The following is a 25,000-nucleotide window of genomic DNA, read 5'->3' on the forward strand; positions in this document are numbered from 1 at the left end:
GGTACACGTTTTCTCCACCCAACTCCTGGGCAACAGGGACTCCTCACCATGCACCATGCTTCAACAGTTACTTTCCCTCAAATCCACGAGGGGGGGTTATTGAATGCACCCTTTGTCTAGTTATAATAATATTATTACTATTTAATCATAATAATAATAATAATAATAATAATAATAGTAGTAATAGGTCTGTGCATAATGTATAGGCAACCACTGTAAGACACAGATTCCACAGATCTTTGTCATCCCTGGAGAAGCACCAGCTTAAGAACCAACCCGGGGGGTATTCCATCAACGTCGCTAAAGGAAAATCTAGGCTTATTTTGACAAGTCTCGCGAGATCTATCAAGATATGCCTGGATCTTTTTAAGAGTCTCGCGAGACTTAACGAAATAAGCCTAGATGTTCCTTTAGCGAGTTTGATGGAATACCCCCCAGTTTGCTATAATGATCCTATTAGCACAGACCATCACCTCCCCCCGGCAGTGACGTCAGCGCGTTAAGACCACGTCAGCGTTACGCTCTCCTCTCTCTCCTACTGGAGACACTGGAGGCTCCCGATCGGAGTTTCTCAACCAAAACACACTCTTGAGTCTCGCTTAAAGCATCAATGCATGACAGCTCCACGACCAGCAAAACAGTAGCTAGACATTAAGCGCGCCTCTACTTTTCACGCAAGTCTATCCCCAGACATCATCACATAAATAACAAGGTACTACCTAAAGAAAACACGAGAGAACAAATGAAGTGTGAATTAAACAAACGTATGAATGAACATGACGGATGCATGGACACTTGCATGGCGAGCACCTGATTGTGCATGAGCATTGGTGCTTTAAAACAACGTTTCTGTCACGTTTATTGCAGTTACAATATTAGCGCATGTCACTTGCTTATTTTCAATCGGTTGTCAAGTGCGGTAAAGCAGCGACAGCTCTAGCGATAAGCTTCTCCCATCTCACTACCAGAACTCACTCCTGCTGCCGTGTGTCTGCCGGGGTCTTGCCTTCATCACCGGGTTTCTCCGGCGGTCTCGGTGGTCGCGTTTCGTTGGGGAGATTATTCACGCTGTTGGCGTCTTGTCTGCTCCCTCGCCTGTTTCGTTGTCGGAGTCTCGCCGCCATAATCTACTGGTTGGTTTGGCTTCTTCAAATATGAGATTTTAAAGCGGTGGGCATTGGCAATGGAAATGTCCGATGCATTTCCGCCACCGTCCGTGGAGAGTGACGAAAGCGGAGCAAGGTTCGGTTTCTGCCACCAGAGGGCGCAACACATAATTGAAGACACCAACTACAGTATGAACCAAGTGGATTTACATTGCATGTCAAACTTGTTGCATAACATAAATGACTAACCTGTAGTACAAATTGCACATACGCACACAAAACACAAATGGTTTTATTTACCTAACTGGGATCAAGCAGAGATAATCTGTTTTTATATTAATTTCATCCATCCATCCATCCATCCATCCTCTCCATTATTCATTCATTCTCCCTCATTAAATAAAGTAAGTCATAAGTAAATCTGGACATTCGGACTCAGGTGTGTTTTCACTCCTTTTACTAAATGAGTTGTAAATCGATTGGCAGAACCAACCTAATGTATTGTAGTAAACACGCATGTGATACAGGATATACATCACTACATCGATTGCCAATAGCTCATTAACAATATCACTTGACATATTTAACAATCAAACTGTCATCAAGAGGAGAGAAAACTAATTGTCACATTCCTGAGCAGTGGTGTCTAAAATGTTAGCATGCCCTGCGTCCACCTGCACATGAGGGACTTCATAGCTCCAAATCTGGCACAATATAATTATTGCTCTCCCTCATTGTACACAAGTTAGAAACAGGCTTTAGATAAAATGCATATGTCAAAAAAGACATCAAACCAAGCTCTTCAAACAACACTGTAATAGTTAATAAGCAGTGCTCTACTATCCAAAATTCTAAATGTGAGGTTTGAGTCGGTAACGTGCTTAGAGAATAGTTGAAGGCAATGAGGTTTTCTTCGTCTCATAGTCGTGTGTCTGTGAATATACGTATAAGTCGGTTTTACACACCGACACACCATCTTTACCTGACGGTGCCCAGCATGCGTGCGGCCAGCAGTGTCTGCAGGTGTGTGTGTAGTTTCAAGGCGTGTGTGTGTGAGAGTGCGTGCGTGTGAGATCGGTAGGTGAGTCTGTAGCAGTAGCTGGTGTGCACGCCGCCGTCTGGGTGGAAGAAAGTGTCTAGAAGTTCCACCTGCTCCACGGTGCCCCTACTGGCCTCTCTGACCACCGCGTGGAACTCCCCCTCTTCCCAGCTCGGCCCCGCCCAGAAGCTGATGTCATAGCTGAAGCGCTGCGGGAACAAGGAGAACGGGCGGAACGGTGTCCCTGGCGACGGCTCGAGCAGGAAGTGCTCGAGGAAGCGTGGGTCCTTCGACCAGAGCAGGCGCCAGTCGGGGAGGGAGAAGAGCAGTGTGGCCAGGAGGTCCAAACTCAGACTCGCCCTCACGCGCACCTTCGAGACGTCGTCGGCGACGTCGCTAACCCACACCTGGCCGATCCAACCCGTCGGCTGGGCCGTCAGAGCCAACGCCCCCTCCTCCGAGGCCAGGGAAACCCCGTGCGGAGCTAGCAGGCCCTCCAGGCTCCGTCCTAGAGCTCTGAGTGGCTTAGAGGCAGCGGCGCACTCGCCACGGAGGAGAAGCTGGTGGAAGGCAGGAGGGCCCCAAGGGCTGATGGGAAATCTCTTGAGAACCAGGCCGCTGACGCCTGATAGAACCCCAATAGAACCACCGATAACCCTGGGGGAGCCCTCTCTCTGGCCCTCTTCAACTGAGCCACCACCGCTAACCCCCTTTCCCTCCACCTCCCTGTCCACACAGCCCTCCCCCACCCCGCTAGCCCCTTCTCTCCGATCTCCCTCCTCTCGCTGAGTCAGCAGGTCCTCCATCTGAGGTAGTAGAGACGGACGCAGCACGAAACCAGCAGCGCTTTCCCCCCGACGCACCCTGTTGATGTCACGTTCAGCTTGAGACCCCCGGTCCTCCTCACACGGTTCCTCTCCTTCGCCTCGTAGGTCTGACTCTGTTATATGCGTGTCTGCCAGCGTGTCCGAGAGGGCGTCCGTGTGCTTGTCGCCGTCAGAGCAGGGAGTGTGCTTGTCTGTAGGCGCGTCCGTGTCTTTCCTGGTAGGCCTGTCCGTTGGGTTACGAATGGGAGGGGTGTATGTGGACGAGGGGTGTATCCAGTAGCAATGTGTGGAGTCCATCTCGGGGCAGCAGGTCTGCAGTTGCTGGGGGGAAACGTGGAGGAGGATGGGGAGGGGCTCTGTCACCATGGAGATAGACCATTCTTTTGCCAACCCCTCCAGGAGGAAGTCCTGAACCAGCCTGACAGGATGGACAGAACCTGGAGAGAAAAAACCCCTGGAGAGAGAGAGAGAGTGAGAGAGAGAGTACATTTTATTCAGCCCTAGACCACCAGCTCACAATGAGTTAGTAATGATTACAGTTCTTTCTAAAAACCTGGCTTTGAAGTACACACAGATCTGATAACTACGATAATATTGTCAGTCATGTCATCCAACACTCCCAGTGTGTGTATGTGTGTGTGTGTGTGTGTGTGTGTACCTGTGTATATAGTCGCTGAGTTCAGCAGGTATGTGGTACTGGACTCTCTGCCCTCCAACGGTCTCCTCCACACTCAGCCTTTGAGGGGCGCTGTAGGGGGGACCACGCGTAAACACATGGGTCAGTCCTTTCTCTACATGGAAGCCCTTGTCCTGGCTCCTGACAGAGAGAAACACACACACACACACACACAATTCAAGGGATGAAACAAAAACAATTACAAAACTGGCAGGTATTAACCTTCACCCGTACCCTTCCCTTGTAGCTCGCACCTGTAGCCAGTGTGCATAGTTACCTGTATCCTGTGCACTTGTAGCTGTCATGTCTATCACTGTCGAAAGGACGGACATCACTAAGGATGAGCCCTGCCTCTGCTGCCATGGCAACAACCTGCCAGCTGTTGTACCACTCTCTCATTGGCTGGTCGGCTGGGGTCCCGCCCTGCCCGTTGCACAGGGCGACATGGACCTCCCCCTCCTCCCTCAGCACCAGAACACAGCTACAACACACCAAACACCTAACATCACTACACAACACAAACCTAATGTTACTACAGTAGTATCAACGTAGTGGTACGTTAACTTAACTTTTGCTGAACCCAAATTGACCCCTAACCCATACCCCCCAGGGCCCAGTATTTCAAAATGTTTAATCTGGATCAGAATGATTCGGATTCTTTTTTTGCTATCCAGGATCAGATCGAGTTGGCTGATTTCCCCAAGATGCTACTCGAAATCTGTTAAGATAGATCTGATCCTGGATAGCTTAGATCCAGATCCAGATTAAACATTCTGAAACTGGGCCCAAAAGATACAAAAGTATCGGGTAGCAGCACATGTCTAATATGGCTTATCTACCTCATCAGAGGCCAATAGAAAGCGATACTGTGTACTCAATCTATCACATCTAGCCTATAGCATTATTGTACGACAACTCCTGTCAAGTGACGAGAGATTTAGAGGGGTGCTTCTTACCTGAGGAAGAAGTTTTGGAGGAGTTCTCTGTTCTTCCTGACGCCACTCTTACGACCGCAGTGAGGGAAGTTAAACACCACCCGGTCAAACACACGACCACGCAGAGACGCACATCCTTCCAGCCGCGTAGAGTCCACTTCAAACAACACCTCCCCGCCTGACACACACACACACACACACACACACACTTCAAATGCTTTATTTATGTCCACATACAGTACATGTACAATATCTCTAAAGGACATAAATACTATCAGTGCATCTTGACATTATGAAAACAGTCAGTTACAGTAGTGCTGAGCCAACAACCAGTTATGCCTACACACAGGATGTTATTCACAGTATACACACACACATACACACACACACACACACACACACACACACACACACGTTTAATGCAAAACAACAGTACACCCATGACAATACACAATGTTTACATTAGCTTTAAATATGTGTATTAAGTCCCACACACACACACACACCTGAGTCTCTGATGGCCTGGATGTTGATGGCTGTCCCCTGGTGGCCCAGTGCTTCCTCCTGGCCCTGGAGGCAGGTGGCGGTGATGGAGCAGCTCTGGGCCAGGGACAGCAGCTTCAGGGCCAGGGAGGCAGAGAAGGAGAAGTTCCCCTCTCCCACCAGCAGCGTTGATCGGACAGCAGACATCCCTACGAGCTGCCTAAAGATGAGTCCAGTGTGACAGAGGTGACAGTTCTTTATCTGGGCAGAATAACGGCAAGCAACATTCAACCCCTCCCCTGCATCTGAACGAGTTGTAGACTAGATTCACCCTATCGACTGGACTGACAGTTCGTGACGTTAGAATTATAAGGTTCTATCTCCATTTTTGTCAACATTTTGTTTTTTACATAATCTGATCCATTAGGCGTTTATTAATGCCTGTGTGGTGTTATTTTTAAAATGTAGAAATTTTTGAGTTAGTAATTCATAAAATACAAAGGTTCTATCTCACAAAACATAATGGAATGTAAAAACTTTGACGCTCAATATCTCTGAACTGCCCGAAACGGAGATAGAACCTTCTCATTCTAAACGGAGATAGAACCTTCTCATTCTAAACGGAGATAGAACCTTATCATTCTAAACGGAGATAGAACCTTCTCATTCTAAACGGAGATAGAACCTTATCATTCTAAACGGAGATAGAACCGTCTCATTCTAAACGGAGATAGAACCTTATCATTCTAAACGGAGATAGAACCTTCTCATTCTAAGCGGAGATAGAACCTTCTCATTCTAAACGGAGATAGAACCTTCTCATTCTAAACGGAGATAGAACCTTCTCATTCTAAGCGGAGATAGAACCTTCTCATTCTAAACGGAGATAGAACCTTCTCATTCTAAACGGAGATAGAACCTTATCATTCTAAACGGAGATAGAACCTTATCATTCTAAGCTCACGAGTTGCTTGTTATTGCAACTCACTTTTCGCAGGTCATCGGATGTTCGATCCACTCGTATCACCGTCTCTCGTCGACATGGTTTTCTAAAAGGACACAATTACGTAACTCTCCCAGAGCCAAGTATTACAGCTAACGTAGGCCTAAAATACACAATTGCATGCATGTATACTTTATAATATATATATATATATATAATAATAATATATTAACAGCAGCCAGCCACACTGCCGCATGTGGACATGCTGTTGTGTGTCACAGTTATAGTGGTCCGTGGGCAAACAAGGAGGGATGGGGTTGTCTTCTAACTGTTCACCTGTGTGCGGATTACTGTAGGCTACAGTGTGTTTGTGTGTGTGTATGGTGAGACACTAGAAGCTATTGCTATTATAACTAGTTACTGTTTTATGTCACTACTACATGTAAAGCGTCTTACCTTTCCAAGGGCCACAGAGGTGGAGTAGTACATGTTGTTCACCTCACAAGTGTACTGATTCTGAATTGTTTAGTAGTGTCTTTGTGTTTGTTTGTGCATTTATCAAGCCTATGTTACCACTGAGCAATGCGTTCTCGCTTGCCCTTATTGATCTAAATGTTAATTCCCAATGATTCTCTCTCACACACATACACACACACACCACACACACCTCAACCAGAGGAACTACGTTTCAGATTACTTCAGTCAGTGTTTATTAACATAGATGAATCAAAGCTGTTGGAGGTGCAGAGGCGATGCCCACAGATCACACAGGTCGAGATCTCTCTCTCTCTCTCTCTCTCTCTCTCTCTCTCTCTCTCTCTCTCTCGTTCTCTCTCTCTCTCTCTCTCTCACACACACACACACACACACACACTCCTGTGCTCTGACAAGACATGTTAAAATATAAACATCCACTTTGCAAATACTTGCTTACAGTCTTCTCTTTCTCCACTGTAAACATTATTTTTTTTTAAACTGTTCCCCCAAAACAAAGAGCTCAACTTGACTGAAACATGAGTCATGATCATATATCCCATTCCCCCTATGAGAGAGACTGGCACCCTGCTGTTCAGCTGGGGGGCTGGGAGCTGGAGACCTCCAGTCAAATGAGAAAAGGCTGTGCTGACGCATCTCTGGGAGGAGCGGGTATGTTGGGCTGTTGTGTCTCTGGGGGGCTGCTGAGAAGGAGAGGGTCCAGGACTGCAGAGAGGAGGGTTAGTGTGTCTCCCAACTTCAGCTGCTCTGCTGTTCTCTGTGCACCACCAGCCCTTTAGAGACTAGGTCAGGAATTTCCACTGCCAACCATGGACCCAACTAGAGAGGGAGAGAGAGAGGGAGAGAGAGAGAGAGACACGCACACACGGATACGCACACACGCACGCACACACGCACACACACACACACACAGATAGATTTGAGAAATGCCCGGATGTGTACTAGAACAGGATACTTTTCATACTCAACTTCCCCAAAATGCATTGCGCGTCTCTTCAGCCTCGTCAAACTGTGCCACGCACGCGCGCGCGCACACGCACACACACACACACACACACACACACACACACACACACACACACTAGGGCTGCCACAAACGATTATTTTCATAGTCGACTAGTCACCGATTATTTTAACGATTAGTCGACTAATCGGATCATAAATTACAGCTTATCGCACAATTACTCAATCGCTCTTATTTAGCTATCATCTTCTAAATCAGCTTCTAAATTTAGCTTGAAGTTGTTAGTTGTTGTTGTAGGCATGTGCTAACTAAAAATAAAGACAATTAAAATGATTGTTCACTCAAAAATAGATATTTTAATGAACTTTGCAGATTTATTTCTGGCATCACTTGCATGTAATGTAATGTAAAGAGTAGTAGAGGGTGCAAACTGCTGAGTAAAATGAGGTAGGCTAGGCACTAGGCAACCAAAAGAATACAAAAACAAAAATAAATACTTGTACAGAGTACAAAAGTTTTGCTTTGCTTCACTCATCTCATAGTAGAACGCGCCTTCTTAGCACTGTAACGTTAAGACAACATTTTTAGCTATTTGATAAGTATCGCTTTGATGACAACGTAAAATAATGTAAGAAGGCTTTTAACGTAACGATATCGTTAGCCAATAACAAGCTAACTAGCTTACCGAGACGAGCCATCGTCTTCCTCGTCATCTGCCACAACGTGCTTCCTTTTTAGATGCTCGCGCATCATAGACGTGCTGCCATGATAAGCGAGTTCAGCTTTGCAAATTTTACATTTTACATTCTTTTTTTCAACGTTGTGGTTGAAATGCTCCCACACTTTAGAGGTACGAGGACAGGAAGACATTTCTCTGTTTGTTTTTCCGGGGAAGTCACGTGTGCCCCGGATGACCGACACTGCGCATGTACATCAAAGACACTGGGAGACGCTAGCCAGTGGCAGCTTCAGGGAAGAAAAACGAATGCTTATCGAATGAAATGAATGGTCTTTATTGTCATTGATATAGTACAGGTACCAAACAACGAAATTTGGGAGGGGGGGCTCCCCTGGTGCTAGGCAAAAAAAATAAAAATAATTATCGCTTATTTCAGCTCCCAAAAAACATGCGACTACGGCGATTACCAAATATGTCGGCGACGATTTTGGTAGTCGACGTCGTCGTGACTAGTCGACTAATCGTGGCAGCCTTAACACACACACACACACACGCACACACGCACACACACAACCTACCCCCAGGGCCATCAAATGAGCAAGTCCAAACTTCGGTACATTCCTCGCCCACAGGGGTTTGAAGTGGTCCGTCAGACAAATCTTCCCCCCCCTGCAAAAGAGAGGAACCATTCTCAGTTCTCACCATCATCAGATTCATAACACACTGTGTATGAGTGAGAGTGTATGTTTATATGGTAAATGGTAAATGGACTAAATGGTAAATGGACTGCTCCAAAGCGCTTTACAACGGCCTCTCATTCACACACACATTCACACACCAATGGCGGCAAGCTGCCATGCAAGGCGCCGGCCCGCTCACTGGGTGCAATTTTGGGGTTCAGTGTCTTGCCCAAGGACACTTCGACATGTGGCCATTAGACGGCAACTCTACCTCCTGCGCCACAGCCGCCCCGTAATGCGTCTCTCACCTGTACATTTTGGCGGTCTTCCCATCCAGCTCTGGGATGGCGACCTCAGGTGCTGTGGCTGGGTACGTCACAGGGATCTGACCAGGAAGAAAGGTCACAGCAGTAAGTGACAGACTCACTCTACCTTCGACTTCATCGTATGTCACACACACACAAAACCAAACTGTTTATTTCATTACGCATGTAGGATATGTTCATACGTGGCTGTGGTGAAAGTATGTACGTATGTATTGAGTTGATGTATCCGTGGTGATAAAAGACTCACGTCAAACTCTACGTCAAACTCATACTTCAGCAGATCGTGGATGTACCAGCACTTTCCAAACCACCTGACCATAACAAAGAAGAAATAGCGATATAAGTAAACAAATCACACAAGCATAAAGCAGGAGACAGTGCCGGGGGGTATTCCATCAACGTCGCTAAAGGAAAATCCTCGGGAGATTTATCAGAATAAGCCTGGATTTTCCTCTAGCAACGTTGCTGGAATACCCCCCCAGAGCTGTTACGCTGTGTGTGTGTGTGTGTGTGTGTGTGTGTGTGTGTGTGTGTGTGTGTGTGTCAGACCTGGTTCCCTCCTTGTTGGACTCCAGGCGGAACCAGTCGTTGTCAGCGGTCTTGTTGTTCTCCACATACTTCCAGGAACAAAAAAACAACAAACACGACAGCACGATATGAACTTTAGATGTACCTGAATGAAGTCTTCGTCACATTTACTTACTTTGATGTAACCAAAAGCACACATTGATTCAATTATCCACCTACTAGAAGATGTTGTGGTTGTCAAATATCAACAAAAGTGATCAATCTGATCTCTCCATCACCCCAGGGCCATTCAGGCCCTGAACACAGCAAAGACCTAGGTTCTAGGCCCTGGACAATCTAGACAATTTGATGGCAGCTACTAGATTGTAATCAAGTGCAATACTGAAACACAACTGTGAACATTTCAAACCTGCAAACTGCGACACTTAAAATGAATGTGCAATAAGACTATGTGCAATATGACAACCCTAGGGTACATAAGGTTCAGAGATAGGAAATGTTAGGATATTTATAGCATAGCATAGAGTACAGTACAGTGTTTTATTTGTATAGTATAGTATAGTGGATATAGCCTTTATTTATGTAAACCAGCTCTTTCCCTTCTTGTTTTCAGTATTTTTTTCCTAGCACCAGGGGAGCCCCCCCTCCCAAATGTCGTTGTATGGTACCTGTACTATATCAATGACAATAAAGACCATTCATTCATCCATTCATTCATTCATTCATTCATTCATTCATTCATTCAACTACTGACAGTCAGTGACACGTACTGTTTAAGCAAGCCTGCCTGGCATACTCGCTTGCTACCACTACCAGACCCTGTGTGTACTCATTTCACCCGATCGGTCCGGTGGTCCCGGTCTCACCTTGATCAGCGCCAGGTACTCCTCCCGGAGCCTCTGGACCCACAGCTCCTTGTCCCGCGGGCCGGAGTTGGTCTTCAGTAACGGGATCTCCGACACAGCCCTCCTGGTCGATTCATCCGCCATGTTTGACAGCTAAGAACGCTGACGTCACTGAGTCATAGGCTGTGTTCGAAATGGCATACTAGCATACCGTGACGTTTATAAGGTTCTATCTAAATTTTTGTCAAAATTGAGTTTTTTTTACATAATCTGATCCATTAGGTGTTTATTAATGCCTGTGTGGTGTTATTTTTAAAATGTTGAAATTTTTGAGTTAGTAATTAATAAAATACAAAGATTCCATCTCACAAAACATAATGGAATGTAAAAACGTTGACGCTCAATATCTCTGAACTACCCTAAACGGAGATAGAACCTTATAATTCTAAGCTCACGATACTGCATACTAGCATACTCAATTAGTATATACTGCATACTGCTTACTAAATTCATAATAAGTATGCCAATACCAGCCGACCGAAAATCTAGTATACATTTCTTGCATACTCAAATCTCGCATACTCTACAGTGTGAACGCACTGCATACTCAAAATCTACGTCATATCTAGTATGAGTAGTATGCTAGTATGCCATTCCGAACACAGCCATAGAGATGAGGAGAATCAAATCAGAGTTCGGAGGGAAGTTGGGAGATATAATTTCTTTGAAAAAGAAAATAAACAACAACAAAAAAACGTCTGCAGTTTAGAAATACTCATTATAGTTATATCGTTATTTAAAAATCAATTTAAATGATTGGAATACTTACGGGAACCAAAAAGTACACTGTCTAAGTTTCTAGGGGGATGTATTTTCCTGCAACCCCGTTGCACAGAACAGCTGGGGGAGGGTTTCCGTGTCGGCTGCTCACAGCATCCTTTTCTGTCTTTGAGAAAACCTTCATCTGTCATCTCCTTTTTCTAGAGAGCAAAACATTCACCTGGTTGGAATTACGAGCTCTCCTTGTCACATTGGAAGTAAGCAGAACTATGTCAGAGCTTTGCTGATATTTTCTTTGTTGTATTATTATTAAGGTCATGTGCACCTGTCATTGCCGGGGCGAGCTAAGCAGTGAATAAAGCCAACCTAAAAAAAATGTTTTTAATTTGCAACCTATTGAATGCATTCATAGACTTTACAATAGACTTATTGCAGTGTTAGCTAGTGTATGGTGCCTTGACCTTTAGATGATCTGTCTTTTAGGGGATATGAATGAATGAATGAATGAATGGTCTTTATATATGTGCTGTTGAGAGAGAGAGAGAGAGAGAGAGAGAGAGAGAGAGAGAGAGAGAGAGAGAGAGAGAGAGAGAGAGAGAGAGAGAGAGAGAGAGAGTGTGTGTGTGTGTGTGTGTATGTGTATATATATATATATATATATATATGTGCATGTGTGTTGGTACATGACAGCAGAGGAGCTGGTGTAAAAGACAGTCTAGGCAAACAGAAAAAAAAGCTAAACTATTCTGAACCCTTTCACGTCATGTGATTGTGTGTACCCTGTGCAGGAGGTGTGGAGACCTCATGGGCAGTGTTCTGGCCTTGTCTTCTGGTCCTGGCCGTCAGAACTGGCCTTTCTCTACAGACACTCCCCCGTCACGTTGGGACACCCCCCCAGCCTACTGGGACACACCCCCTCGCTGGGAGAGGAGGGATGGCCGCCTCCCCAACCCTGGGAGCTTCCACGCCCTGCACAGGAGCTGCAAGGGTGGGTGACGCACCTGACACACAGCCGGAGACACTGGAGCAACACTAGTGTCTTGTGGGTAGAATAACGTGAATGTCTGAGGGGGCTCGTTCCATTCACTCGCTAGGTCTGTTGATGGTTTGCCTGTTTTATTTTGTTTGTTGATTTGTGCCCATTAAGGTGATTTTTTTAGACTGGAATTCTCTTCTCTCTCTTCCCTTTTTCTCCTCTTTTCTCGCTTCACTCCCACTCTCTCCCCCTCCCTTTAATCTCTTCTCTCTCCTCTCTCTTCTTTTTCTGTCCTCCAGATGTGTTTCCTCAGCAGACTGAGGGAGTCAAGTTGATCGTCAACAAAACCCTCAGCAGCTTCTTTAAGGTTAACAACACACACATCATCTGCAGCCTTTAAAAATGTTATTAGACGATGAGTATGTGTGTGCTTGGATGTAGTTTAACAAGTGTGTGTGTGTGTGTGTGTGTGTGTGTATATTGTTCTCAGGCCAGTCACACTCTCCACCTCAGTGCTGTGAGTCCATCTCAGTATCGTTTTCATGTGGAGCACCGGCAGTCTGACAACGACGGCAAAGACACGGTCAGATACTACCTCTGTGTGTGTGTGTGTGTGTGTGTGTGTGTGTGTGTGTGTGTGTGTTAAACGTTTTGTTAATAATACATTTTATTTATGGCCGCCTTTCAAGGCTCTCAAGGACACCTTACAAGACAGTTTAAAACCACATATCAAAACATTAAAATCAACAAAGCAAAATGAGATAAAAAACAGCAAAATCAGATATAACAACAAACTAAATACAGGAGATCAAACCAAGTAAGCCATTGTGAAAAGGTGTGTTTTAAGACTGGATTTGAAAGTGGTGAGAGTGTCAATATTGCGTATGTTAGGTGGCAGTGAGTTCCAGAGGCGGGGAGCAGAACGGCTGAAGGCTCTAGATCCCATTCATAGTAGTCAGGTGGGCAGAAGGGATGACAAGTTGGTTGGCAGAGGAGGATCTGAGACTACGGGAGGGAGTGTGAGTAAGAAGGAGTTCAGAGAGGTATGAGGGTGCTAGGTTACGGAGAGCCTTAAAGGTGAGAAGGAGAATCTTAAAGTGAATACGGAATTTGATGGGGAGCCAATGAAGTTGTTGGAGAACTGAAGTGATATGGTGAATGGAGGGAGTTCTAGTAATGATGCGTGCAGCTGAGTTCTGGACCAGTTGGAGTTTATGGAGACATTTGTGTGGGAGACCAAAGAGGATGGCATTACAATAGTCTAAACGGGAAGTGACCAGGGCATGGACAAGAATGGTGGTGCTGGAGGGTGTCCGTGATGGACGGAGACGATTAATGTTGCGTAGGTGGAAATATGCAGACAGAGTGACATTGTTGATGTGAGATTCGAAGGATAATGTGCTGTCCAGGATGACACCCAGACTCTTAACCTGTGTGTGTGTGTGTGTGTGTGTGTGTGTGTGTGGTTGGTCACCTGACAGGATTCCCCCGTGCTGATTGGCGAGATAGACTCCTCGGGCAGTCTAAATGCTCATTCGCTGCTGAACCTGACTGAGCGAATAAGGGCCAAGGCAGTATTCCAGGTGGGTTTTAAGATGTGCTTTTCTGTGTGTGCGCGTGTACGTGTGTGCGCGTGTGTGTGTGTGTGTGTGTGTGTACGTGTGTGTGTGTGTGTGTACGTGTGTGTGTACGTGTGTGCGTGTGTGTGTGTGTGTGTAACTATCAGACAGTGTAATAGATGTGTGAGCATGTCCATAATAGTCTCTCTCTCTCTTAGACCCAGCAGGATCAGTTTGTGACATGGCAATTTGAGACAGAGTACAGAGGAAGTGACTTCACAGCTGCTGTTACCATGGCCAACCCAGACATCCTAAGGGAGTCAGGTGAGAAGACACAGGTGTACTCCCAAAACCGCTAGCATTATTCAACAACAACGTCTACAGTACAGTCCCGTTTCCATTGGTATTTAACTAGCATCTTTCTCTGGGGGACAGTGATCCTGGTGGCACACTTCCTCCAGAGTGTTTCCTCAGGCCTGGTGCTGGGAGGGGAGCTGGTGTACCATCGGGGCCGAGCGGAGGAGGGGGGCATACTCACACTGGCCGGACAGTACTCAGGTGTGTGTGTGTGTGTGTGTGTGTGTGTCAGTCAGCTCACTTCTTGATTGGCTTACATTCCATTCCACGTCACAATCGGACTTGGGAGTTGTCACTTGTCAGTTTTGACCACAGACAAGAAGACTTTTGATCGTAAATATTGAACACGTTTAATATTTACGATCGTCGGCCCCGACCATTTTCCGAGCAGATTGTCGGGCGAAATTTACTCTTAACACACCTCACACCACAGGATAATCTTGTAGGATAATCTTTAATAATAATCTCAGATAATTGGGCGTTTGCTGTCCTTGGTCAGAAGGGGGGAAATGGGGCCAAAATCGGCCAGTTTATCTCTATGTGTGTACCAGGCTTAAGACTGAAGATCTACTGCATTGTTTGCTGGTCTACTTTCTATGTCCACGTCAGGACCTAATTGGGTGGCAACGCTGAATGCCGGGAAAGGAGGAGCCCATGCTAGCTACTACCATAGAGCTAACAAACAGGTACATACATGCACATACACATACACACACACACACACACACACACACACACACACACACACACATACACATACAGTGGGGTGCAAAAATGTGTGCACCCCTGGTTTAAATGTTACAATTAATCTCCAAGTGTTTGAAAGCAAACCTGAACACTAAATGCTACAAAGTTAAACATGACACCTTTCTGCACATTTTAAAGCAAGGTTTCTTTTTATTTTCATTTTTCAGATTTTTTAAATTATAAAAAAGGAAAAGGGCCTGTGAAAAAGTTTGGGAACCCTTTTGGATTATTCTTTGTTACCTTTTGAGAAGATGATTACTAGGAGGAAGTGTTTGCAAGCTGTTATAGTTGCCCGAGGAGGAGTTACAAAGTACTAGCTGACAGGGTTCCCAAACTTTTGCATAAGGCCTTTTTCCTTGTTTTATTATTTTGAAACTGTAAAAAATTCATCTTGGTTTAAAATGTGATGAAATGTGTCATGTTTAATTTTCTACCATTTAGAGGTTAGGTTTGCTTCTTTTCACTTAGATATTAATTGTAAAAGGCATTTTGACTAGGGGTGCTCACATTTTTGCACCCCACTGTATACACACACTCACGTACACACACTAACGCATACACAAGTTAACTCTGGTGTTTGTGTGTGTATGCTAGATCCAAGTCGGGGTGGAGTTTGAAGCCAGTACTAGGACACAGGAGACCACCGCCTCCTTCGGATACCAGATGGAACTCCCCGAAGCCAACATGGTCTTCAGAGGTAACGACCATTTGTGTATGATAATCAAAATAATATTTGTGTTCTTCCAATGATGTGATATTTCCCTTTGGGAATACTTAATTTACAATAAAGTGTGAATAAAATCATTGTTTTTCAGTAGTATCAACATTTATAGTGTGTGTGTGTATGTGTGTGTAGGTATGGTGAACAGCAAGTGTATCATAGGAGGAGTGTTAGAGAAGCGTCTGTCTCCTCTCCCTGCCACCCTCCTCATGGGTGCCTTCGTTAATCACCGTGGCGACAAGCTTCAAGTGGGGCTGGGCGTCAATGTGGGATAGACTCCGCCCCCTTTCAAAAGGACTACATCTCCTACAAGCCCCGGTGGGAAGATCCCAGCCTACAGGCCTCATGGGACACTGAGTTCCCCATCCACTTCTCCCATAACGACCACTTGGCAACTTCCTACTGACACCCTGAACTGGCTGGATTGTTGGAGGTGATGACATAATGACTCCTCCCACCACCATCCTCATCCCTCCTCCCAACACCCTGACCTCCACCCAGCTCCCTGCTGGATAGCGGAGCACAGCCAATCACAGGAAGGAGATCACCAATGCCTGAACACCCTCGGCTGTCTATCTCATACAAGAAGACCTTTAGGGCTGGTTTCATGGACGCAGATTAGGACTAATCCTAGACTAAAAAAGCGTCCTCAATGGAGAATTTCCATTGCAAGTATGATTTAACCCTGGACTAGGCTCGAACCTTGTCTGTGAAACCGGCCCTTAGAATGTACTCCTAGGTAGTCATAGAGTAGGTACAGTAGGTAGGAATGGTGTATATATTGTAGGTATATTCAGCCACAGAAGAGATCCATAACAGTGCACTCGGCTGGCAAGGGCAGAGACTTTGTAAACTTTAACTGGATGAGTCTTATATCAGCGTCATGTGTACTGACGGACAGTGTTGCCAGATTGGGCGTATTCCCGCCCCAATTGGGCTACTTATGATCACACTGGGCGGATTTTAGACTGTGGTTAGGCCGTGTTCACACTTGACTTCTTTTTTTTAGAAAAAAGCGCTGGCTTCACCGCCTTTTGAGCTTCTTTTCCCAGAATGCATTTCGCACCGGCCAGCAGCGCGGAATTTAAATCGTCCCTATAACTCCCAGAGGCTTCGACTATTACCAAGTCTATCGCTGGGTATTTTCAAGGTGTGTTGTGTTGAACTCTGTATATTTGCAACAGTGTTGTGGAAAATGAAGATTTCTGCCGAATGCTGCTAACACTGGAACCACGTTATGAAACACCAGTAGCAATCACGAGTTGTTCAACTGGTAGTGCTACATTGTTTTTGTCCATCTTGGTGGGTCTGACGTCTTGGAGCACCGGTAGCTAGGAAGTAGGTTACTAGGGAAGGTACATGCGTACCTACTCTCCTCGTCCTGATTGGTCAGCTGTCAGAAAGGCACTTGACATCACACAGCGCCTTTCTGAAAAGTTAAATAAAGTCAACTGAAAAAGGCGGCGGCAGCTGCGCTTTTTTCACACTTTTTTCCTTTTCCCATAGGGTTGTATGTAAAAAGGCGCTGAAGGCTGCGCTTTTTTCACCAAAAAAAAGAAGTCAAGTGTGAACACTGCCTTAGGCTGGAAAATAATCCCATCTGGCAACACTGCTGACGAAGAATGAGCTGCTGCAGCGGAGCCGTGTGTGTGTGTGTGTGTGTATGTATGTGTGTGTGTGTGTGTGTGTGTGTGTGTGCGTGTGTGCGTGCGTGCGTGCGTGTGCGTATGTGGTCAGACCTGATGATGAATAGGAACTGGTGCTGCTCCACCCATGCTCCCTCCTAATCCCTCTGATCCATGGTCATAATGTTCTGTATATATGTAGATGTCCATATATGGATATGTCCATATATGGGCACAGTGTCTGCACTACTCACTGTGCTCTGGCACTCAGATGAAATGGAACTCATTTTACTTCTTTTTAAAATATTTTCTGTTTATTTCAGATACAGGGAAATCTTGCAGGTTCTAAATCTGTGTTACGTACGTGTGTGTGTGTGTGTGTGTGTGTGTGTGTGTGTGTGTGTGTGCGTGCGTGTGCGTATGGTCTGTACGGGGATAGGGGTTTGTGTGTGTCGGTAAACTAGGGTTGCATCTCTATCGAGTGGCTCGCCTCCTATCCATCAACTCTGATGTGTGAGGGCGGAACAGACTCTCTCCTGTCCCTGTGTGTTCTGACGGTTGAGACTCTGTGGAAAACACCACCTTGATTTGTTTTAACTTAATAAAAAAGATGTTATTTATTTGTATCCGGATATAAGTGTACTCAACTTGTCTTAAGTTAAACACACATTGTTTCAGGCTTGGTCCTCTAGAATCAGGCAGAGCGTAGAGAGAGCGTGCCCATGCATGCGTGCGTGCGTGCGTGCGTGCGTGTGTGTGTGTGTGTGTGTGTATCCAGAATTTCCTGTTTCCTTGTTCCTGTGTGTAAGTGAGTAGAGCAGAGCCGCAGGTAGAGCAGGAAGTCTGGTAGCTGAGTCTGGATTGGGCGTTCATGCACAGGTATGCAGATCTATATATATGTAGTGACGTCGAGAGAACATGCGTGTTCGACAGAAGATGACACACACTGTCGTGAAGGGGTCCACATGTTTGGTGCTGCTGTGGGGGTTTTCATGGTGATGGTGGACTTCCGATGAAAAAGTTCACCCCTATGGCAACACTGTCATAGCAACCAGGGTCCCAACAAATCAATCGGACACGCAGAAAAACACGTGAGTTATAATCAAAGATCTGCATTACTGTATGTCCTCTCTTTCTATTTCTCCATCACACTTTCCCTACTGCAGCAGGAGGTAGGTTTAACCGATTATGAATGTATATCTATCTTTACTCTCCTGCAGATACATACAATACTTTAACTACAATACAGTTTGTCATATTCAAGTGTAAGGATGATGATGATGATGATAAGTGAGGCTACGTTGAGCTCAAATCTTAACCCTTTATCCTCTTAACATGGTCAAAGGGTAGAAAAGTAGTGGTGTTTAGAGAATGAGATGTAGTGTAGACAGATTTAAACTTAAATCCTTTAGAAACTTTTGGCTATATTTTCTTGATAGCAAAATATATATAATATTGATAATCTGACTCCATTATCACTATGTGCAAAGAATTGTTGAGTCTGTGCTTATTTAGTGCAAGAAAGGCCAAAAAGAATGAATCAGATGAGGCTTTAATAATAATGTATACTTATACATATTAACTTAAATTACACATAACGTATACTTATCTATTAAATGTCTATTACACGGGAAATACTTCGTAGAACATTTTTACATCCTAGTTGTTCCGACCCTGTGGTCTAGGGTAAAACCAGGGCCTAACACGCTGCAGCGATGCTGATGAAAAATGGTGTCAACAAAAAGAATGCCACCAGGAAACACATACATGGTGGGGTAGCACCTGTTCCTAACCTGACCAAAAATGTCCCTACGTGATGACACACCCATGGATAGCTTACCTAGCCCCTCTGGCCCTGCGTGTAGAAATGGCAACATCTCTTCAGGCTACATCTTAACTGTCTCTCTTGAAGACCTCTTCTTCCCCACTACCCCCTCTGTACAGTTTATCTACTGTAACCTAAATACATTTATAATAATAATAAAAAATAATTAATAATAATAAATAATAATTCCTCCTTCTAGCATCTGCCAATGGCCCCAGGTCCTAGCATAGATTTATTTTTCTTATGATGACTGATGGATAAATTATTCACTTACTTAGACAAATGTACTTGTTGTTAGTCACTTTGGATAAAGGTGACTTACTGCTAGATGCCAAAGATTTAAATGTAATTGAATGTAATGCTTTGTTGAGCTCAAATCTTAACCCTTCGTCCCTTTTGACGTGGTCAACAGGTACAACAGTAGTGGGGTTTAGGGAATGAGAGGCAGTCTGAGTGATAGCCAAATCAGCAACAATCTAACTATCCTATCAAGCCTCTGTCAACAGAGTAGCGTACCATCAAGGTAGGAACCGGTGTGGTGGAGGTTTGTCTAACCAAACAGCACTCAGTCTGATCCTTTTCATCCTTTCCTCCAGTTCATCAGAATGTTGTTGTGGGGGGGACGGGGGGGGGGGACGGTCACCATGGTGATATGGTCCCTGTGTTCCATCTTTGTGTTCGTGGTCCTCTGGAGGCCTTCAGGTAATCCAACCGATGGAATCTGCACAATCTCTACGTCATACATGCCTAAATCATCTAACCGAGCTCTACTCATCAGATCCATCCAGCACTGGGCTAACTCTGTGTGTGTGTGTGTGTGTGTGTGTGTGTGTATGTGTGTATGTGTGTGTGTGTGTGTGTGTGTGTGTGTGTGTGTGTGTGTGTGTGTGTGCGTGTGTGCGTGTGTGCGTGTGTGTGTGTGTGTATGTATGTGTGTGTGTGTGTGTATGTGTGTGTGTCAGGCTCTCTCTCCTCTCCTCAGAATATGAGCGTGCAATTTCTGGACTTCAAAGGCAGGCTACACTGGCAGGGGCCAGGAAACCCCAGAAACACACACTACTCTGTCCAGCTTCGAGTCCTCGGAGAGTGAGTGTGTGTGTGTGTGTGTGTGTGTGTGTGTGTGAGAGCATGTGTATGATAAGATTTAGAGAAAGAGATACAGTATACATAGAGAGAGGGGGTGGTTGAGGGGAGAGAAAGTAGAACTGGGGAGAGAGGGTCCAGTCGGAGGTGAAGTGAAAGAGAGAGAGATGATGATGATGATGACGATGATCAACATGATGATGTGTCCGGTTGTGTTGCAGAGCGTGGCGTTTCCCGGGGAACTGCACGGACATTGTTGCCATGGAGTGCGCCCTGGACATTCCACTGAACGAGGACGACCTGTTGGAGAACTATCAGTTCAGAGTCAGAGCACAGGCGACAAACCAGAGTTCAGACTGGAACCATCTGGGCTACACGGTACAACCCTCCTGGGACAGTGAGTAGCTAGGATTGGAAGAAGGAAGCAACTTACCATGAGAGGAAGGGGGTTGTGGAGACATTTACCACTGGTACAGGGTTGTGGCACGAGGCGAAGCCGCCCTCGAATGGTAAATTGCTTTTCTACAACAGCCGCCACATAATATGACAAATAAATACACAGTTGTAACATTAAATTAATGTATTTACAATCATTAATCGTTTCAGAATACATATATCCCTCCGCCACAGAATATAGTCCCATAAACAAGATCAACGATTGCGTTGTAGGTCAGCACCGGTGTTCTTAATCAGATTGATTGGGAGGCGCATTGATACTGGAAATGCGGTCTGAACTGAAGGTTGTTGGGATATTTACCACTGGTGCTAGCCAATCAGAATCCAGTATCCAAACATGCTGTTGTAGAAGCGCTCATAACCACTCATCATTTGAGATTATTCTTCTCATTTCATTTGACATTTTAACCATTTAGCAGACGCTTCTATCCAAAGCCATTTACAATTAAGAGATGACAGGATGACAGTCTCCCTGGAGTCATTTAGGGCTTAAGTGCCTTACTCAAGGGCACACTAATGGTGGTGTTCCCAGGTGGGATTTGACCTTCTGATCACCAGTCCAACACTTTATCCAACTCACTATCCACTACTACCCCCAGTAAATAAAGACTAGACACAACCTGACTGGACTAGATTAGATTATACCAGACCAGGCTAGATCAGGACTGTCAAGCGACTGGTTTAGAAACAATATGGACGTTAAGTGACTTATTGTTATTTATTGCCTGTGTGTGTGTGTGTGTGTGTGTGTGTGTGTGTGTGTGTGTGTCGCCTCCTGCAGCCCTGCTGAGTGCTCCGTCTTTGAGGTTAGCGGTGAAGGACCAGAATGTGCACATGTCTCTGACTCACCAACAGACCGTGCTCCCAAACCTCCACTTCAACATCACGCTGCAACAGACAACAGGGAGCCACGACACCACGGTCAGATTACACACACGCACACACAAAGACACAGACACAGACACAGACACACACAGACACAGACACAGACACACGCACGCACACAGACACAGACACAGACACACACACACAGACACAGACACACACACAGACACAGACACACACACACACACACACACAGACACAGACACAAAGACACAGACACAGACACAGACACACACAGACAAAGACACAGACACATGCACGCACACAGACACACACACACACACACACACACACACAGACACAGACACAGACACACAGACACACACACACACACACACACACAGACACACAGTTTCTCCAGTATCATAATAAAATCAAATAAAAAGACGACTGCCAATGCATAGATGACTTTTTCCTGCTCTGACTGGTGGATTGATGATTGACTTACTTCGGTCATGTATTTGTTGTCACTTTTGGATGAAGGCGCCTGCTAGCATGTGTAAGGTTATGGTTGTGGTTACAGGTGGTTTCCGAGGACGTCGAGTCGCCATCGGAACGTGTGTTCTATGACCTTCCCCCTGGCTATCATTACTGCCTCACAGCGTCAGCCAATCACCGTTCCAGACATGGCCGTCACATGACCACAAAGGATTGTGTATACCTGCCCACGGTCTCACCAGGTAAAGACCTAACTGGTCTGGGAATGACACTAATGTCTGTCTCATGGAGCTGGTCTGGGAATGACACTAATGTCTGTCTCATGGAGCTGGTCTGGGAATGACACTAATGTCTGTCTCATGGAGCTGGTCTGGTCTGGAACTTGAGTTATCTGATGTCATATATAAGTGTGGTTCCTGCTATCTAATGTCTGAAGTCTTCATATTTACATTTACATTACATTGCCATTTTTTGGCATTTAGCATGCGCTTTTATCCAAAGCGACTTAAAACAAATACATTTGTCTAAGTAGGTGAATCATTTATCCATCAGTCATTGCAAGAAAAAGTAATCTACGCTAGGGCCAGGGGCCATTGGCAGTCATAATGCTAATTATGTATTATTATTATGATTATTTAATTTGTTAATATTTGTTGTTTTCAGATTTGCCTGTGGGTGTGGTCATATCTATAGGAGTGGTTCTTCTGCTGGCTGCTCTGATTGGTCTGGCCGTAGTGATATGCCTCTTCCAGAAGACCAGAGACCACAACCCCAGAGCACTGGTACTGACCCCTGACCCCTGAATGCACCCCCTAAATTGACAGTACCACCTAATATTTCATTTCTGACCAACACTGTGAGGTAGCTAATGCCTTCTCCTCCCTCCATGTCTCTCTGTCCTCCTCTCCCTCTGCAGGGTGTGTATGTTGGGCCAGTAGAGTGTGTGTTCATTCCAGAAACAGTGTTCTGTGAGCCTGTGAGGCTACAGGCGGATTGGACACAACCGGCGAGCTGTTACCAGGCCAGAGTCAGCATTGCCGCCCTCGCTATCAGCAATGGAGACAGTCAGGAGACAGAGGCTGTCCTGCCCCCCTCACCACCTAAACCAGTCTCCCCCTCTGCCTCCCCCTTTATCAGAATGGCCTGGGATAGTGACAATAAGGGATACACCACCAGCGAGCTGCTAGATGGAGATACAGACGAAATGACAGACAAACCGCTGCTGCAGGACAGACGCACAGACAGAGGGAGAACTCCAGACAGGCGGACGGTGCTGCCAGAGGACCGTGGGGAGGCAGACAGAGAGAGAGACTGTGCTCCAGACCTCTGTGACCTGCAGACCCCCCCCTGGAGGGAGGGGGAGGGGGAGGGGCTTGGAGCGGAGTCAGGGGATGAGATGGAGCATCAGGGTGGCGCGTCGGGGGCAGAGGAGGCGTCGGGGAACCAAGAGGAGGCGTGTTCTGAAGGAGACAGTCCGTGCTCCTTCTCAGGTTATGAACCTCACCCTGACCTCTGACCCCTGTCTCACCACTGACCATAAACCTTTACTCTGACTCTGATGTCACATGACCCTTTACTCACTGTCTGACACCTTCAAGCTCTTGTGTTTGGACCTGACAGAGACAGCTCACATTATGATGGTGCTTCATGTTGTGTACATTATGTTCTTGTTTAATGAATCCTGTTTTATTAAATATGTAAAATGTTCCTCTGTTTTTTTATCATGCTACTTCTTTTTACCCACTTTCTCTACAACTACAATCAGTTGGAATGGTTTTAGTGATTGCAACTCTACATTTACATTTGAGGCATTTAGCAGACGCCTTATTCCAAAGCGACTTACGTTACGATGAATACATTTGACTAAGTAAGTGAATCATCTATCTACTAGTCATAGAAGGAAAAGTACTCTATCTTCAGGCTTTAAAATATTGACACAGGGGAAACAATACAGGGAATAGTAGATGTCTCAGGAAAAACAGTATAGGGGGAAGTCGGTGTCTCTGGAGACACAGTGCAGGGGGGTAGGAGATGTCTCAGGAGGGACAGTTAAGGTGTAGCCTGAAGATTTAGGTGTAGCCTGAACTCTATGTACACATGGATCATCTGTGGAGGAAAACAACTTCCAAACTTGTTCTTCTATGTTAGTCACAATCTAGTATAGTACATATTCTGCAATCAAGAAACCATTTTGGTTTCAGCTTATTTATTATGTCAAGTTGACAGGAACTTTACAATACACCAAAATCATATGCACAAAGAGAGAGATCTCTACCCACAGACACAGGGCAGAGAAAAACACCAACATCTCTTCTGTAAGCAGCCTTTTTATTTCCAAATCACCTCTTTGTTCCCAAATGTTCCCCTCTCAATCTTTAAATCAGATGTAACCTTTCACCTCTCCATAATACGTCCCAACTTTTCACCACGACATATGCTCAGGACTTTGTTATTGCAACAGTAAATGATACAGTAGCCAGGAAAAGTATACCGTAGCAAGAAAACGTACTGGAGACTAGCATGGAAGTAGGGCGGCTGTGGCTCAGGGGGTAGAGCCGGCGGCTAATGATCGCAAGGTCTGCAGTTTGGTGGTTCGAACCCAGGCTGGCCACATGCTTGCTCCAGGGTCACTGTCTATGGCGGACCTCTTGCCTAGATCATAAAATACCATATTCCAACAATTGACTGACAAGTTGATTGCATGGCAATAAAACAATGATTAATTATTATTAAGTGAATAAATATGAAACACAGATGGATGTCAATAAAGTTTTTTTATTTACAAGTAATAGATACATTCACAAACTGACTGTAAATAAAGATATTCTATATACAAAAAAATATTATATATAAATGTATGTATACATCTGTAAACATGTTATCAATATACTAAGAGTATATTATAGAGGGCACATGAGAATACTAACTAATACTCTCCTCTCACCACTTATAGTCTCTCTCTCACCCAGCAAAGTAAAATCTAATCACTCTCTCTCTCTCTCTCTCTCTCTCTCTCTCTCTC

At 45.3% G+C, this 25,000-nt stretch overlaps 4 protein-coding genes across 4 annotated transcripts in view; 1 reads left to right on the top strand and 3 right to left on the bottom strand.

Annotated features, from left to right (window-relative positions):
- alg9 (ALG9 alpha-1,2-mannosyltransferase) overlaps window positions 1–1,124 on the bottom strand; it is a gene marked incomplete at its 5' end in the record, with an annotated part of 13,121 nt that extends 11,997 nt beyond the window's left edge. The window contains one exon of the mRNA XM_080550973.1: window positions 976–1,124. Coding sequence (XP_080407099.1) covers window positions 976–1,124 — 149 coding nt within the window. The remainder of the gene's footprint in view (window positions 1–975) is intronic.
- A 960-nt stretch (window positions 1,125–2,084) lies between these two features.
- On the bottom strand, window positions 2,085–5,273 carry fdxacb1 (ferredoxin-fold anticodon binding domain containing 1; the record flags this gene model as incomplete). The annotated part of the gene is made up of 5 exons (XM_080550979.1): window positions 2,085–3,426; window positions 3,631–3,789; window positions 3,926–4,129; window positions 4,605–4,761; window positions 5,090–5,273. The coding sequence occupies 5 exons, from the start codon at window positions 5,271–5,273 to the stop codon at window positions 2,085–2,087; spliced, it is 2,046 nt and encodes a 681-aa protein (XP_080407105.1).
- Window positions 5,274–6,752: 1,479 nt separating this feature from the next.
- On the bottom strand, window positions 6,753–10,670 carry ufc1 (ubiquitin-fold modifier conjugating enzyme 1; the record flags this gene model as incomplete). Its single annotated transcript, XM_080550976.1, has 6 exons — window positions 6,753–7,323; window positions 8,726–8,816; window positions 9,136–9,212; window positions 9,401–9,464; window positions 9,703–9,770; window positions 10,548–10,670. 6 exons carry the CDS (start codon window positions 10,668–10,670, stop codon window positions 7,243–7,245), a joined length of 504 nt encoding a protein of 167 aa, XP_080407102.1. The 3' UTR covers window positions 6,753–7,242.
- A 1,440-nt stretch (window positions 10,671–12,110) lies between these two features.
- Window positions 12,111–15,941, top strand: LOC308175294 (mitochondrial import receptor subunit TOM40B; the record flags this gene model as incomplete). The annotated part of the gene is made up of 9 exons (XM_080550988.1): window positions 12,111–12,294; window positions 12,582–12,649; window positions 12,773–12,865; window positions 13,764–13,865; window positions 14,060–14,165; window positions 14,277–14,399; window positions 14,808–14,884; window positions 15,540–15,642; window positions 15,802–15,941. 9 exons carry the CDS (start codon window positions 12,111–12,113, stop codon window positions 15,939–15,941), a joined length of 996 nt encoding a protein of 331 aa, XP_080407114.1.
- Window positions 15,942–25,000: the final 9,059 nt, after the last annotated feature.

The sequence above is a fragment of the Nansenia antarctica genome, assembly GCF_963989245.1.
Source record: "Nansenia antarctica genome assembly, contig: SCAFFOLD_177, whole genome shotgun sequence".
Lineage (NCBI taxonomy): Eukaryota > Metazoa > Chordata > Actinopteri > Argentiniformes > Microstomatidae > Nansenia > Nansenia antarctica.